The 14,978-nt window shown below is 41.6% G+C and overlaps 3 protein-coding genes across 5 annotated transcripts in view; 2 read left to right on the plus strand and 1 right to left on the minus strand.

The window, feature by feature from the left end:
• The first annotated feature begins 377 nt into the window (after positions 1-377).
• On the plus strand, positions 378-7,336 carry taf5 (TAF5 RNA polymerase II, TATA box binding protein (TBP)-associated factor). The gene is made up of 11 exons (XM_085790819.1): positions 378-809; positions 1,382-1,610; positions 1,721-2,036; positions 2,148-2,311; positions 3,272-3,407; positions 3,531-3,651; positions 3,755-3,884; positions 5,006-5,170; positions 5,291-5,468; positions 6,436-6,613; positions 6,769-7,336. The coding sequence occupies exons 1-11, from the start codon at positions 392-394 to the stop codon at positions 6,981-6,983; spliced, it is 2,250 nt and encodes a 749-aa protein (XP_085646945.1). The 5' UTR covers positions 378-391; the 3' UTR covers positions 6,984-7,336.
• Positions 7,332-8,994, minus strand: atp5mk (ATP synthase membrane subunit k). Its single transcript, XM_085791031.1, has 4 exons — positions 8,862-8,994; positions 7,771-7,875; positions 7,560-7,650; positions 7,332-7,453 (listed from the first exon to the last, which is right to left on the minus strand). The coding sequence occupies exons 2-3, from the start codon at positions 7,855-7,857 to the stop codon at positions 7,561-7,563; spliced, it is 177 nt and encodes a 58-aa protein (XP_085647157.1). The 5' UTR covers positions 7,858-7,875; positions 8,862-8,994; the 3' UTR covers positions 7,332-7,453; position 7,560.
• Positions 8,995-9,103: 109 nt separating this feature from the next.
• pdcd11 (programmed cell death 11) overlaps positions 9,104-14,978 on the plus strand; it is a 24,811-nt gene continuing 18,936 nt past the window's right edge. For 2 of the 3 annotated variants that reach the window (XM_085790619.1, XM_085790704.1), the window contains exons 1-13: positions 9,104-9,176; positions 9,626-9,748; positions 10,048-10,197; positions 10,286-10,450; positions 10,558-10,719; positions 10,825-10,945; positions 11,043-11,218; positions 11,342-11,449; positions 12,284-12,496; positions 12,599-12,723; positions 13,512-13,572; positions 14,207-14,353; positions 14,462-14,713. In XM_085790619.1, coding sequence (XP_085646745.1) covers positions 9,647-9,748; positions 10,048-10,197; positions 10,286-10,450; positions 10,558-10,719; positions 10,825-10,945; positions 11,043-11,218; positions 11,342-11,449; positions 12,284-12,496; positions 12,599-12,723; positions 13,512-13,572; positions 14,207-14,353; positions 14,462-14,713 — 1,782 coding nt within the window. In that variant the 5' untranslated portion in view covers positions 9,104-9,176; positions 9,626-9,646. The remainder of the gene's footprint in view (positions 9,177-9,625; positions 9,749-10,047; positions 10,198-10,285; positions 10,451-10,557; positions 10,720-10,824; positions 10,946-11,042; positions 11,219-11,341; positions 11,450-12,283; positions 12,497-12,598; positions 12,724-13,511; positions 13,573-14,206; positions 14,354-14,461; positions 14,714-14,978) is intronic. The other variant, XM_085790562.1, reaches the window with a different exon arrangement.

The raw sequence follows: 14,978 nt of genomic DNA on the forward strand, positions 1-14,978 counted from the left end.
ATAGACTAAATGACAGGAGCTGTGGACTGTTGACAAAATATAATATGAATAGGCTATATAAATACTAGCCTATGTGAACTGAGATGGTGAAGCTCCTTAGGTTCTGGCAAAATAGGAAACATTGTTTCATTATTACAGTTTTTAATTTTATTGACAGAGCTTTTTAGGGGTTAATACAGAGAGTAAGCGTCATGGTAATATTGGGACTTTTCGATCAAAATGAAGGTAGATGTGTGTGATGTGAACGCACCTACACGACAGTTTTCGCTGGTGGGGATGGGGGCGGGGCTTAAGTGACGCAGCATGAGTAAGTACCAATCAGGTGACCGGATCTTGCATCGGTCACGTTTTCCTTTTTTTCAACCTCGCACATGCGCAATTCATTTTGAAAATGGCGGCCGTACAGGGTGGTCTGGTCGACGCGGATGAAGATAAAGACATTAAAACAGAACCGCCGAGCGACGGCTGGGGAAATAATAATGCAAACGACGGCAGACTCCTCTCTCCGTCCCCCGGCTCCAGTGCTTCGGCTGGAAGTAACAAAACCGCGGCGGGAGCCCCGGAGGACCAGCAGACGCTGCTGGCAGTCCTGCAGTTCCTAAGAAAGAACAACCTGAGCGAGTCCGTCGAGATCTTACGTCGTGAAGCGGGATTACCGGAGGACTCTCTGGAGCTGAAGGGGGCCGACGGCTCCGGGACCGGTTCTGGAGATGCTGCGGGCGGTGCGGACCTGAACTGCGGAGATGCGAGCTCTCTGCTCAGCCGGGTGACCGTCTCATCCTCCGCCGGCGCCCCGGCGCCAACAAAAGGTCCGAGAAAGTCACTGGCTACTGAAACACTATCGCACGGTTAACACAAACGTTTCCTGTTAATATGAACGTCACCTAACGTTACGACTTTACCACATGTGCGCTCCTCCACTGACACCAGTGGTGAAAATAGAGATGTTTTACTCAACTTTATATATTCACTGTAAATGAAAACATCACTCCGGTCCAACTACCACACTGTGCCGTAGTAAAGTTAGTCCTATCATTCAATGAGGGAATAAAAGTTAAACATGGCGCTTCACTAAGTTAATATTAATGATCGGGCTTTTTATTTTTGTTTTACATTATATGTGTGTTTTTTCTTTTGATTCTTTTGATTTTATTTATTTATTCATGTGTGTTTTATTTATTTATTTAATTTTCCAATTCATATCAATGGACACTAGGGTGGAAGGACCATGTCATGGAGCATCATCACATAACCTCTAGTGCAAAGAGTCATGGAGCCTTTATTCGTAGTTTTATGAACAGATAAGGAAACTGAAGAGAAGAAAAAGTCACTTCCCACACAAACACCACCACATCTCACTTGGACTTCTCTCTTTTTACAGTAGTTGCAGAGGATCAGCCAGATGTCAACGTGGTGCTGTCAGCCTACAGCCAGCAGGGAGACCCGGTTCTGTATCAGGTTTACTACAGCGGCCTGAAGAAGTTCATAGAGACGGTTCTGGACTGTCACAGAGCCGAGCTGTCCCAGGTCTTCTACCCACTGTTTGTCCACATGTATCTGGAGTTGGTGTACAACAATCATGAAAGTGAGGCCAAGGCTTTCTTTGAAAAGTGAGTTTCCTCTTTTTCCAAAATTAAAGTGATGTATAACTTACTTCCATATTGGTTGTGTTCACTCTCGCATAAGTCCTAAAACCCTTTTCTCCTGTCCTCCATCACAGGTTTAGTGGGGACCAGGAGTGCTATTATGAGGACGACTTGCGTGTTTTGTCCAGCCTGACGAAGAAGGAACACATGAGAGGCAACGAGACCCTCCTCGACTTCCGCACCAGCAAGTTCGTCCTGCGCATCTCCCGTGACTCCTACCAGCTGCTGAAGAGACACCTGCAGGAGCGTCAGAACAACCAGATCTGGAACATCATCCAGGAGCACCTCTACATCGACATCTTTGATGGCATGCCACGCAGCAAGAGCCAGATCGATGCCATGTCTGGTAGCTTGGCTGGAGAGGGCAAGAGAGAGGCCAATAAAGCTAAGGTTGGTTTCCTAACAAAGATTTGTGTTTTCTTGGTCTAACTGTCAAAAGTTTAAACAAGTCTTTTGAACTCACGAGATGTTTCTGTTTCGTTGCCTTTCAAACTGCCGTAGGTTTACTATGGATTACTGAAGGAACCAGAGATCGAGCTGCCTCTGGATGATGAGGACGAGGAAGCAGAGAATGAGGAGGGGAAACCCAAGAAGAAAAAACCCAAGAAGGACAGCATGGGCTCCAAGAGCAAGAAGCAGGATCCTAATGCACCTTCACAAACTAGGTCAGATTGTTTTTTACACTGCACAGCGCTGTACAACTCAGCATCTGCACTGCTTGTACTGTCCTCTCATCAACCATTATATCATAACTACTATAGTGATATTTTACCGTGTCGATTTGGGCTTTTTGAATTCTCATTTATCTTGTAAAAGCATACAGTGTGTTTTGATGTGGTGGACTGACCTTAATTGCTTGCAACCATGCACCACTACTCCAGTCACTTACTTCACACATGCTGCCTATTAATAACAACTTTTAAATTGAAGTCCACACAGCACAAGACAGTTAATTATGAACTATTCATTAATAAAGCCTTGTCAGAGGCTCACATCTGGCATCATCTCTGCCATTTAGTGCGTCGTACTTAATGAAAACTGCAAATCTCAGAGACTATAAATATAATTAATTCATTATTTATTTGCAAGCTCTTTTTTTCTTTTTTAATTGTTTCTGAATATACTGGTCTGTGACATTATTTCTAGATACAGCTCAGCCCAAATATTCCCAAATTTTGTTAAAGGGACAACGAGGAGTTTTGGGAAAGCAAAGCGTTTTCACACTACATTTATGAGCCTCCGTGCGCACCGTGAAATTCTTTGACCGGCGCAAGACAGACTCATGTTTTCATTCATCAAGAATTAAAGTCAGAGGTTCGAAGACGATCACATACCGTCGTAGTTCCAACCATAAACGGCGTTTTGGTGGCATTATTCTCATGACTCGCCACAAAACCGAAAGTAAAGAAACGCTGGTCAGCTCGCCCAGCATTTCCACCACCACTAATAATAACAAAATAACGATAGAGACAAAACGATACATTTATCGAAAATGGGCCCATTAACAACAAGTGTGGGTAGGGTAGATTCATCCACATTAACGTGAGACTTTTTTATAACCAAATAGAAACTCCTCGTTGTCCCTTTAATGATGCAAATGTTCATCTTTTTACTGTTTTGTGTAGGATACCTTTGCCAGAACTAAAGGATTCAGACAAGCTGGACAAGATCATGTACATGAAGGAGGCCACCAAGAGGATCCGCCTGGGACCAGATAACCTCCCGTCTATCTGCTTCTACTCTTTTCTAAATGCATACCAGGTAAAACCTCAGGACTACAATCATTCACTACATTTCAGCAGATTGTTGTCTGAAGAGTTAAATACAAATTTAAACCTCACTGGAAGTCATTTCTCATCATCATCATCACCTTCTGCCCTGCAGGGTTTGACAGCGGTGGACTTCACAGACGACTCCAGCCTGGTTGCAGGAGGCTTCGCTGACTCCACGGTACGGGTTTGGAGCGTTACACCCAAAAAGCTGCGCAAGGTCAAGTCTGCAGCAGGTACAGCACCAACGACACCATGAAGGTCTTCTCATCATCATCCTTGACTGTTAGAAAATAATTTACCCCAAACTGTCATTGTATTCATCTTATTTCTCTTCAGACTTGAACCTCATTGACAAAGAATCAGACGATGTGCTGGAGAGGATCATGGACGAGAAGACAGCCAGCGAGTCAAAGATCCTACACGGACACAGCGGTCCGGTCTACGGCATCAGTTTTAGCCCAGACAGGTAAAACAGCTCTTACTTACACACGTAGTTTTAGATTAGATTAGATAATATTTATTTCAAACCAAAACAAAATGATATCTCACCTACAACATAACAAGAAAATCCACAGGACACCATATAACCATATATCGAACAGGAACAAACAACAACAAACACGGTTTGAAAAGGGGATGGAAGAAGCAAAGCTTATATATTTCCAACCCCAGACAACACACATGCAACGTTAAGACAACCAAAACACAAGGTCACTCTCCCAAACCCCTCCTCCCCACAGTCATTTCATCATTTTACATCATTTATCTCCTCCTCCATGTTATACATTTCAAACACTCCTTTTCTAAACTTCCTTTCAAATTGATTAACATTTTTACTGAGTTTAACCTCTACATCTAAACTATTCCATAGAATAACCCCCCCGACAGATATACACATACTTTTAAGAGTCAATCTTACACTTTGTTGTTGCAATTTGAGTTTTCCTCTTAAGTCATACCTTCTACAACCTTCCCTCTCATGAAATATTTTTTGGATTATACATGGAAGAAGATTATTTTTTGCTTTATAAATGATTAATGCAGTTTTAAATTTTACCAAGTCAAAAAATGTTAATGCAGATGCCTTCAAAAAGAGTAGATTAGTGTGATCATTGAACCTAACATTAAAAACTGTTGTTTTTTTACGTATTACCCCAGACTTCCCAGACACAGTAACTCAAATATGGCAAAACAAGAGAATAATATAAAATAAGTAGAGACTGTTGGTTAAGTATGTACCTGGATCGCCTCATAACCCACACTCTTTGCCATCTTGGAACATACATTGCCAATATGAGGTTTCCATCAGATTTTTCTCATTATTGATTTACTATACATTTACTGACTTTTGCAACATGCACTCACACACTGTGCACTTTATTGCTCAATTCAGATGTATGATTGTTTTTAGTTCAATGTCTTAGTCTCTTATTTATTTCTTATCCTAATTTATCTATCTTTTTGTATGTAAAGGGAGCCAATGCAAGTAATAATTTAATTGCTTGGTTTTTAACATTTGTATACGAGAATAAAAATCTTGAATCTTGATTTAAACATTAACTACTTACTTTCTGTGTTGCCTTACAGAAACTACCTGTTGTCAAGTTCTGAAGACGGTACAGTCCGACTGTGGAGTCTCCTAACATTTACTTGTCTAGTGGCCTACAAAGGACATAACTACCCAGTGTGGGACACCCAGTTTTCTCCCCACGGCTACTATTTTGTCTCCGGGGGACACGACAGAGTTGCCCGGTAAGAAACTTCAGAACCTATTTGATTAGTATGAGATATTACTTTTACACACACTCTGGACACACAGCAGCAATGTTTACAGCTTCCTCTCATTGGTCCGTGTTGCGCCGTCTCCAACAGCTTGTGGGCGACGGACCACTACCAGCCTCTACGGATGTTTTCCGGTCATCTAGCTGACATCACTTGCACCCGTTTCCACCCCAACTCCAACTATGTGGCCACTGGGTCATCTGACCGCACCATCCGTCTCTGGGACGTCCTGAATGGAAACTGCGTCCGCATATTCACTGGTCATAAGGTCAGTCGAGTAACTGGAACAGTCTAATGGGGGCTGTTATGATGAATCTGTATGACAGGAACATGATAGCTGGATATTTTGCGGTATTTTTAAAAATTCAAACTGAAAACAAACTACCATTGCTATGTTTTTCTGAACATCACTGGAGTTACATAGTTTGTCTTGTAGTATAAGACTATTAAAAATACACAATTACGTGCACTGATGAGGGCCAATGAAAAGATGAATGAAAACTTCAACTTCTATGGTTGTTTTGATTTGAGCAATCCTGTATTAGTGTCATTTAGATAGATAGATAGATAGATAGATAGATAGATAGATAGATAGATAGATAGATAGATACTTTATTTATCCCGAAGGAAATTCAGTAATTTAGGGATGTCACAATTACTTGTTTTCACAATTAATCGCGGTATTAAACGCCACAATTCATTGATTGCAAAGATTCCTAAATACCGTCACTTTCCAAAAAACGATTATGTATGAGCCGTGTCGGCAGATGTGCGCCAAAGTAAAGGTAAATGCACAGATACTGGTCCATTTACCTAACGTAGCATTGAATTGGTAGGAATTTAAATGCTAGTGTCATTTGTAATAAAAAAAAAAAAGATTAAAATTAACTTAAAACATTTGGTATCGATGACAGTTAATGACTTGAATATTTCAAACACTTCCCCTGGCAGATTAATAAGTGGTCATATTTTAATAGATATTTAAAATATTTTATAATTAATAATGTATATTATAAATATATTTGATTTTACACATTAATAGTGTTATAATACCGTGATTATTTTTCTGACAATAATCGTACTAAAAAAATCATTATCGTGACATCCCTAGTGTCATTACATCCCCTTGTCTAATGGTGCAAAAGCAGCCTCCACATTTGTGAACTGCAGCACAGCTAGTAGACTTGAGTGCTGTGGAAACAGGCACTGAGCCTCTTTCAACCTTCTCCCCCCAGGGTCCCATTCATGCGCTGGCTTTCTCTCCCAACGGGAAGTTCTTGGCCTCTGGAGCCACTGATGGCAGAGTTCTTCTGTGGGACATCGGTCATGGACTGATGATCGGAGAGCTCAAAGGTCACACAGACACCATCTATTCCCTCAGGTTCAGCAGGGACGGAGAGATCCTCTCCTCCGGTGTGTGTAACAACTCTAAATATTTTTAATCAGCTATATTCATTAGAATTGGGAGCCTAATGATGCTTTAGATGATTTTTCATCCTTTTCATTTTGAGCCTCTGACTGTGTTTCTATTGAGTGAATCCACACTAACGGTATCCTCTTTTCTCTAGGCTCCATGGACAACACCGTTCGTCTGTGGGATGCCATGAAAGCATTTGATGATTTAGAGACTGACGACTTCACAGCAGCCACAGGACACATTCATCTACAAGATAACTCCCAGGAGCTTCTGCTGGGCACCTACATGTCTAAATCCACCCCTGTGATACACCTCCACTTCACCCGGAGAAACCTGCTTCTGGCCGCAGGGGCTTACAATCCATAAGATATGACTTAAAGACAAAAATAATCAATGCAAAGGTTTGGTCCCGGACCTGCACAGACTATGGTTTGTGGGGCAGTGGGAATAAAACAAGACTTTATCAGTTCACCTCTGGTGGAAATCTAGCTGTGAATGAGGAAAAGAGGTTAGCCCGCTCCTGTCCGGCCCTCAGTCGATTCAGGGTCCAACTCAAGCTCCTGTATTGCAGATTTTTCTTTGCCTGAATAAGTGCCATTGTTGATTGAAGGCCATTTTCTAAACATCACTGCCATGAGAACAGCTAAACACGTGGCTGACATTTCTGTATCATAGTCTTTTATACTGGCGTACACTGTAAATAAAACAAAGCGATTTTATGTTTGGGCATAAATGTTCTTTATTGTTAACACAGGGAAATCAAACAGGAATATTTTATTACAAGCACAGACAGCTCTCCCTCTCCACTCCCAGCTGCTAGAATTGTAATTGTACACCTGTAAAAGAAAAGAACAAAGACCTTGAATGGATCAAGCTAATCCAACACTTTAATGTAAGTAGAGTGGATTTGAAAACGAATGGGATAAATGCAATTATACTTACATCACTTTTCTGCGATAGCGGCTTGTTTCTTCGGCTTCAATTTGAAGAAAAGGGCAATGGTTGCTATGGTGGCATATGTAGCCAAAACACACTACAGGAAAAAACATCCACAAAGACACATTGAAAGTTTTACAACAGTAGGTGGAGATTTGGTGTTTTAATTATCAATTGTGCCATGCAATTTATTACAAGAGTTGCACATAAAACTCACATTTCTCCTTCCTATGATTGTGTAAGCATTGAAGTACTTTGCAATCCCAGTGAACTGGTGCTGGGTTCCGGCATCATGTCCTCCCATGGTGGATAGTTGATGGTCCTAAAATAAGTTGGAAAACAGGTGAATTAGAGATTTACATTTTATTAAATCAAACACATTTTTTTGACCTTGGATACAGTGTCTGACTAAATAACTTGGAGCTGAAGCAACTGATATTGCTTATACTAATATTGATCAGCAATGCAGGAGACTTCATGATCATGTTGACAAATTAGGTTGGAGTACTTAATGTGTATACATTAACCACATGAATCAGTTTGAAAATGCACGAGCTTGGATAAGTAACCTTGGGCACTGAGGAAGTATTAGCCAAAAGTGTCTGATATCTTTTAAACTGAATCAGTGATGACATACAGTTATATATTATACAGGTATTGGCTGCTGCAGACCCATAATCATCTCTAGTAGTGGTTCAAGTGGGAATTTGAGCTGCTTTTTGTCACGCAATGCTAAATATACAATTATTGCACGGTCATTTCGACTGTAATCAGATGTAGGATAGCTCAAGCACATTAATGAATACCTCAAAATGCTCTTAATAAATGCGGCATTTTATTCAGGCTAAAACAGCTCTCTTGCTGTTGTTAACCCTGCATTGTAGTTAGCAGTGAAATTACATAAGAGAGTTTGCAACTTCAATGGTGCCCGTCTTGACATGCTAAGATCAAATCTGATCCCAGGACGCGAACAAGAAGCTCTGACACTTTGCTCCAGGGTCACATTTGTTTGTGACAAATGCACCCACTTCAGTGAATTAACTGCATAGTTGACAAATGAACGTTAACGTGATTTTCATTCAGGCTGACTTTCATCGGACAGTCCTGCTGTACAGCTCGTTAGCTAGCACACACTAACGCTAAGTTAATGTAGCTGGCTACGTTAGCCTACAAGCTAACTTAATGTCCTGAACATTAGTTAAATAGTGTATCATTGCAGAGACGTATTATAGACAAGACAATTACCACTAAGCATTGTTGAAGCCAGCGTGAACGGGCTAATTTGTCCTTAAATGTGCAGTGTCTTACCTTAAGCACACGACCCCTGTGAAAACAGAACGAGACAGGTGTCCTTCAGTAGAGGCCGCAACGCTAAATTCAGAAGGAAGTCCCGCCCACTCGGAGCAGACACACAAACCGTGTCATGATTGGGCCAAAACACTGCCACTCAGAGTTGGAGTCCGGAACGGTCCCTGAATGGTCAAAGTTACTGTCAATCATTATTTCTGCTCTGTGATTGGACAAGGAAGGAAACGCCTGTATGAGTTTTTCTTCCGGGTTGCGATCATGGCGTGTTGCTGAACAGCATGTGAGTTTGGGATATCCACAAGCTGGAGATTTAATGTAAGTAAATATTTCATTGTAAAAAGTGAGAGTATATTCTAAAATGTATTTGATGTCAAAACGGAGGTTGGATCGAGACTCGCTATGCATACACTAGGTGTATACACACCGAAACATGTTACCTTTATCCAACGATTACGTTATCCTCATGTATTTTTTCAGTCCTAATGGACGGTGGACATGCCTTTTTCTGGTTTTCCAAGAGCTCAAATAGTTTCGTTAGTTAGTGAGAAATCAAAACGTATGTGGTTAAACACAACCCCCCCGTGCCTTTCAAGTGTCGTTACATTTGAGATTGCTTCTGTCCATAATATTCGCTTTGATTGAAATGTAAAGTTTACAGTAACATACAGCCACCTCGTCTAGAGTCTGCCCATGAGTTGAAGTGTGTCAACAGCGTTTAAAAGGCATTTAAATGGGTTTATTCACATTTCCTTCAATTGTCTCAGACGTCTGAATCAACATTAAACATGGCATCGATGGAGGAAGATTTCCCTCGAGGAGGGACAGCAAAGAAGCCCACTGATAGTAAAATAGTGGTGCAGCGAGGTGAAGTGGACAATCTCTTCCAGGTAAAGTTTATTTTCCTTTTTTTTTTTTTTTTTTTAAAGATAAAACGTCTTCTATATCCATATGTCCGTGCAGAGATCTACTTTGTCTAGTCAAATCAGTTTATTATCACACATTGTCACGCTGTGTATTCTTATAATCTGCACAAAGTCTTCTTTTCTCTTACTCTCATCTGCTGCTCCGATTCTCCTTTCACATTCCTTTCTTTTCAACTGTGTCTATAAATGTGGATTATGCACTGTGTACTTTTTTAGTCTCACACTAGAATGTTTGAGTAAAATGTTTTCCCTGTTTTCTCCAGCCGTCAAACGAACAAGCAGAAACAAAGAAAAGGAAGGGGGCAGTCAAAGATGACGGAAAGAAACCTAAAAAGCAAAAGACGAGCAAAGGAAAAGAAGACGGCCTGACTCTCAATGAAGCGGCCAAGTGTGTGGAAATCCTACACCTGAAGGTAATATATTTGGGAAGGCCTAAGGCATATTAATAATTTGTTAATTGTGCCTTTAATTGAATTGTATTTTCCATGTTCTTTCTCCCAGAGTGTGAAGGAAGGTATGCTGATGCTGGGCTGTGTGAAGGAGGTTGCAGACTTCGAGGTGACCGTCAGTCTGCCTTGTGGTCTAAAAGGTTTCCTCAGCATCAAGAACATCAGCGACTCGTACACCAAGCTGCTCAATGAGCAACTGGCGTCAGATGAGACGGAGGTAATACTTTGCCGTGATGCTTTCAATATACCAAATAATAAAGAAATGAGCACACATCCCAGAATATTTAGTCATATTTTCTAATATTTGCTCTCTGTATTTCACAGGAGTTCTGTTCTCTGCCGCTTCTCTTCCACCCCGGCATGGTGGTGAGGTGTGTGGTTGCCAAGTTGGATGTAGCCAAAGGAGGCTCTCTGAGCATCCAGCTGTCAATCAATCCCAAGCTAGTCAACAAGGGTCTCACTTCGAGCAGTCTGAAAGCTGGCATGGTGAGTCATTAATGTGCAGCATCATCAGTCAGGAAAATATTAGTTGATTGTTTTTTTGTTGGTTTCAAACAAAATATATATTAATATGTTATCACTGTGTCTTAGGTCTTGAGTGGATGTGTGGAAAGTGTTGAGGATCATGGCTGCATCGTTGACATAGGGATCAACGGGTCCAAAGCCTTCCTGTCTATGAAAGCAATAAAAGACAAACACAACAAACCAGAAGGTATGACAAAACAATTACGCTTTTCATTCACTGAGGAAATTATTCACATTGGTCAGAATATCAGGTGTTCATGTCTTCTATGTTCTCATGTCGGCAGAGCTGAAAGTGGGTCAGTATGTGACCTGTCCAATAGAGGAAATAAAGAACGAAGGGCGCGTGGTCCAGCTCTCCATCAACCCCTCCACCATCGCCCAGACCTGTGCCGAGTCCACACACGGCTGGAACCTCACTAACCTTCTGCCTGGTCTTCTGGTCAAATCCACCATCAAGAAGGTAGAGGCAACATTTTAATCATAATAGGAATAATATTATACAGATTTTGTCTAAAAAGGGTGAAATTTCACTGGTAAAATTCTGTTTGTTCATTTTGATAATGTTGAAATGTCTTCATTGCAGGTTACCAGACATGGTCTGATCCTGGACTTCCTGTCCTCCTTCAGTGGTCAGGTGGACTTTCTCCACATGGAGCCAGAACAGGCATCAGACTACACAGAGGGAGCAGAGGTGAGTCAGACTCAGCACAGGAAAAAGACGTTCATTGACATTAACATTTTGGATTTAAAGGGATGGTTCAACATTTTGGCAAATTGGCCCATTGCCATAATCTCTATAGTTTTTGAGTACGTTCGTTACCTTTAATTGTCGGTGCAAGCTATTTTTAGAACGGCGGAGCAGAGCCGTGAGCTGCTCAGAGCCACGCTACGGAGGCTAATGGGATTTCTTGGTTTCCCTCATCAAACTCATCAAATACACAATCCAACAACTCCAAAACGCTCTGGTGGACAAGTTGTGACCTGCACATTCACCACGCTATGAGATAATAACAGAACGTTACAAGACAGTTGTTTTCGAGGTAAATGCAGAGACTGCTTGCTGAAAAATTGCCCCGACAGTAACGCGCATCAGCGGTTTTGCATGAATTTACCTTGAAAACAACTCTGTCTGGTAACGTTCTGTTACTATCTCATAGCGTGGTGAATGTGCAGGTCACAACTTGTCCACCAGAGCGTTTTGGAGTTGTTGGATTGTGTATTTGATGAGTTTGATGAGGGAAACCAAGAAATCCCATTAGCCTCCATATTGTAGCTCTGAGCAGCTCATGGTTCTGCTCCGCCATTCTAAAAATAGCTTGCACCGACAATTGGGATTGTTGTTGGGATTATGTCTTTGTGCCAACTTGCCAAAATGTTGAACTATCCCTTTAAAAAAGCATCCTATTAAAATGATTTCACATGATGGCGCCACATTACCACTTAATGTATATATGCTCAGTCTATACTATACTGGGGGAAGTTGGCATCCTAACTATCTCTTGTACTTTTGCCTCCGCCCACTCAGGTCCAAGCCTGTGTGCTGTACGTGGAGCCGACCACGCGCCTGGTGGGTTTGAGTCTGCGCAGCTTTCTGGTTCAGCCCGGGAAAACCGTTGAGCCCAACCCTGCTGGTGGCGAGCGCATTGGTGAGGTCGTGAACGGCTGCAAAATGACCACCGTGCACCACATGTCTGGAGCCATGCTGGAACTGCCCGACAAAACATTGGCATTTGTGCACGTGAGTCAGCTTGATGTTAATTGTAACAAAGAATAATCGCTGTTTGCAGATGTGCTGCCAACAGAACGTTTGGTTTAAATGGTTTATTGTCTTTCTTGGCAGAGGAACAACCTGAAAGAGGGAAGCGCTCCAGCAAATGAGAACAGAGCGCTGGCCAAGCCTGAGCACACCTGCAGGATCCTGGACTTCAGCCCCATGGAACAGATTCATTTTGCTAGTTTGCGCAAGTATGTGGCTCCAGATTAAAAGGATAGTTCACCCAAAATTGAAATTTCACTCATTATCTACTCACCCTCATGTGGACTAAGGGCTGGGAGAAGTTTCAGAGTCCTCCGTGGCTTCTCTGAGTTACAGGGGGTCTCGGCGTAGCAGTGCATGTCCATATAACGGTTGCAAATGGATACCAACTGTCTTCGTAACAAAAAGACACACCAAAAAACATCCAAATACCTCCATGCTGCTCGTATGTAATGTCCATCTTGTATTGAAGCCCCAAAATGCGAAATTGTCCCGAAAAAAATTAAGTAAGTCTATATTTCAAGCTTGTTTTGTAGTGGAAGCTTCTCGAAGCTCCTCTTCCCGGTTCGTCAAATTTGGACGAACTTGGAAGAGGACAGACCCTGGTTCGTCCAAATTTGACTTCGAGAAGCTGACTTACTTAATTTTTTTTGTGACAATTTCGCATTTTGGGGCTTCAATACAAGATGGACATTACATACGAGCAGCATGGAGGTATTTGGATGTTTTTTGGTGTGTCTTTTTGTTACGAAGACAGTTGGTATCCATTTGCAACCGTTATATGGACATGCACTGCTACGCTGAGACCCCCTGTAACTCAGAGAAGCCACGGAGGACTCTGAAACTTCTCCCAGCCCTTAGTCCACATGAGGGGGAGGAGATAATGAGTGAAATTTGAATTTTGGGTGAACTATCTCTTTAAGCTCATGGCAAACTGTGAACTCACAAATCCATTTTGAAATTCTGACCCCAAAAAACTGTCTTGTCTTATTTCCAGGAGTGTGATTGAGAGGCCGTTTTATAGGTATCATGATCTCCAGGCTGGTCAAGTTGTCGAGGTAATTGTGGTACTTTGCTTGAATAGACCTGCAAAAGCAACACACAGTAGGTTCCTACCTTAAAAGCCCAGACTGGTTACATCTAAGTTATCTAATACATCACATCAGTTGTTGTTGTTGTTGTTTTTTTGTAGCTTTTTATTATTATTTCAGATTGTTTGTAAGTCAGTCATGCTACAATATGAAGTGTGTTGTGGGAAAATAGAAACTTGGACTTAAACTGAAGGACTTTTCAGTGAAGTAGGAAACATGTGGTGTCTAGTAGTTAAACCCTTTGTGAGAGAAAACACTTAGACATTCATAAATTTAGATTCTGGCTTTTTTTCAATGAGGGTGATGATGTAGATGTGAATGAGAAATCATGATTAGCTAATTCTTCTTTTTTATAAAGAAAGACGACAGCGTGTTAAACTGTCAGGAAGAATCAGATGTCTTTGACTTGAGATAGCAATGAAACATTGACTTAATGGACAAGGATTTCATTTAGACACCTCCGTTTTTATTGTGTTGAAAAATTCATTTAATTTCCTTTACTTCATACATTATCTTTTCCTTTTTTACAAGTTTCTGTCTCTCTGCCTCTCTCTGTTATCTGTCTCACATCCTCGTTCCTCCTTGTGTCTCTTTCACCAAGGGCAAAGTGTCGGTCCTGCTGAATCACGGCATGGTGGTGCATCTGTCCGATCACATTAAAGGTCTGGTGCCTCGGACCCACCTCTCTGACATCATCCTCAAAAACCCAGAGAAGAAGTACACAGAGGGCATGAAGATCAAATGTCGGGTCGGTAACGGGCCTCATTTGTTTTAAATCTGAAACATACAGTTTCAACTCTTTGGTGGTTTTGTATATTTGCCTTATTCCTCTGTGTGTGCGTACGTTTTCCTTCAGGTGCTGTCAGTAGACGCAGAGAATAAGAAGCTGTACCTGACCAGGAAGAAGGCTCTGGTGGAAAGCTCTCTGCCGCTGTTCCTCAGTTTCGCCGACGCCCGTCCCGGCTGCATCTCCCACGGCTTCATCGTCAGCATCAAAAACTTTGGCTGCATCGTTCGTTTCTACAACAATGTCAAGGGTCTGGTGCCCCTAGGTGAACTCAGCTCTGAGCCCATCATCAATCCTGATGAGGTCTTCTACGTCGGACAGGTGAGGACATAGAATAACATGTTTTTAAATGTGTTTATGATTCATGATTTATTTATTTTTTAAAATGGGACAGTACATATTAATGAACATATAAATCTATGAGATTGTAGCCACATGACCAATTTCCATCTCTTGTCCCATTGGGAGGTTGTTATTGGATAAAAAAAACAGACAGATTCAAAGGACGCCAGACAAAATTATAATCGACCATTAAACCATTCAAATAAGATCAGTATGGACTAGCGGGACCACAGGAGATTAATCA

This window comes from Trachurus japonicus, chromosome 1, assembly GCF_045865225.1.
Source record: "Trachurus japonicus isolate A0001 chromosome 1, Traja_1.0".
Taxonomy (NCBI): Eukaryota; Metazoa; Chordata; class Actinopteri; order Carangiformes; family Carangidae; genus Trachurus; species Trachurus japonicus.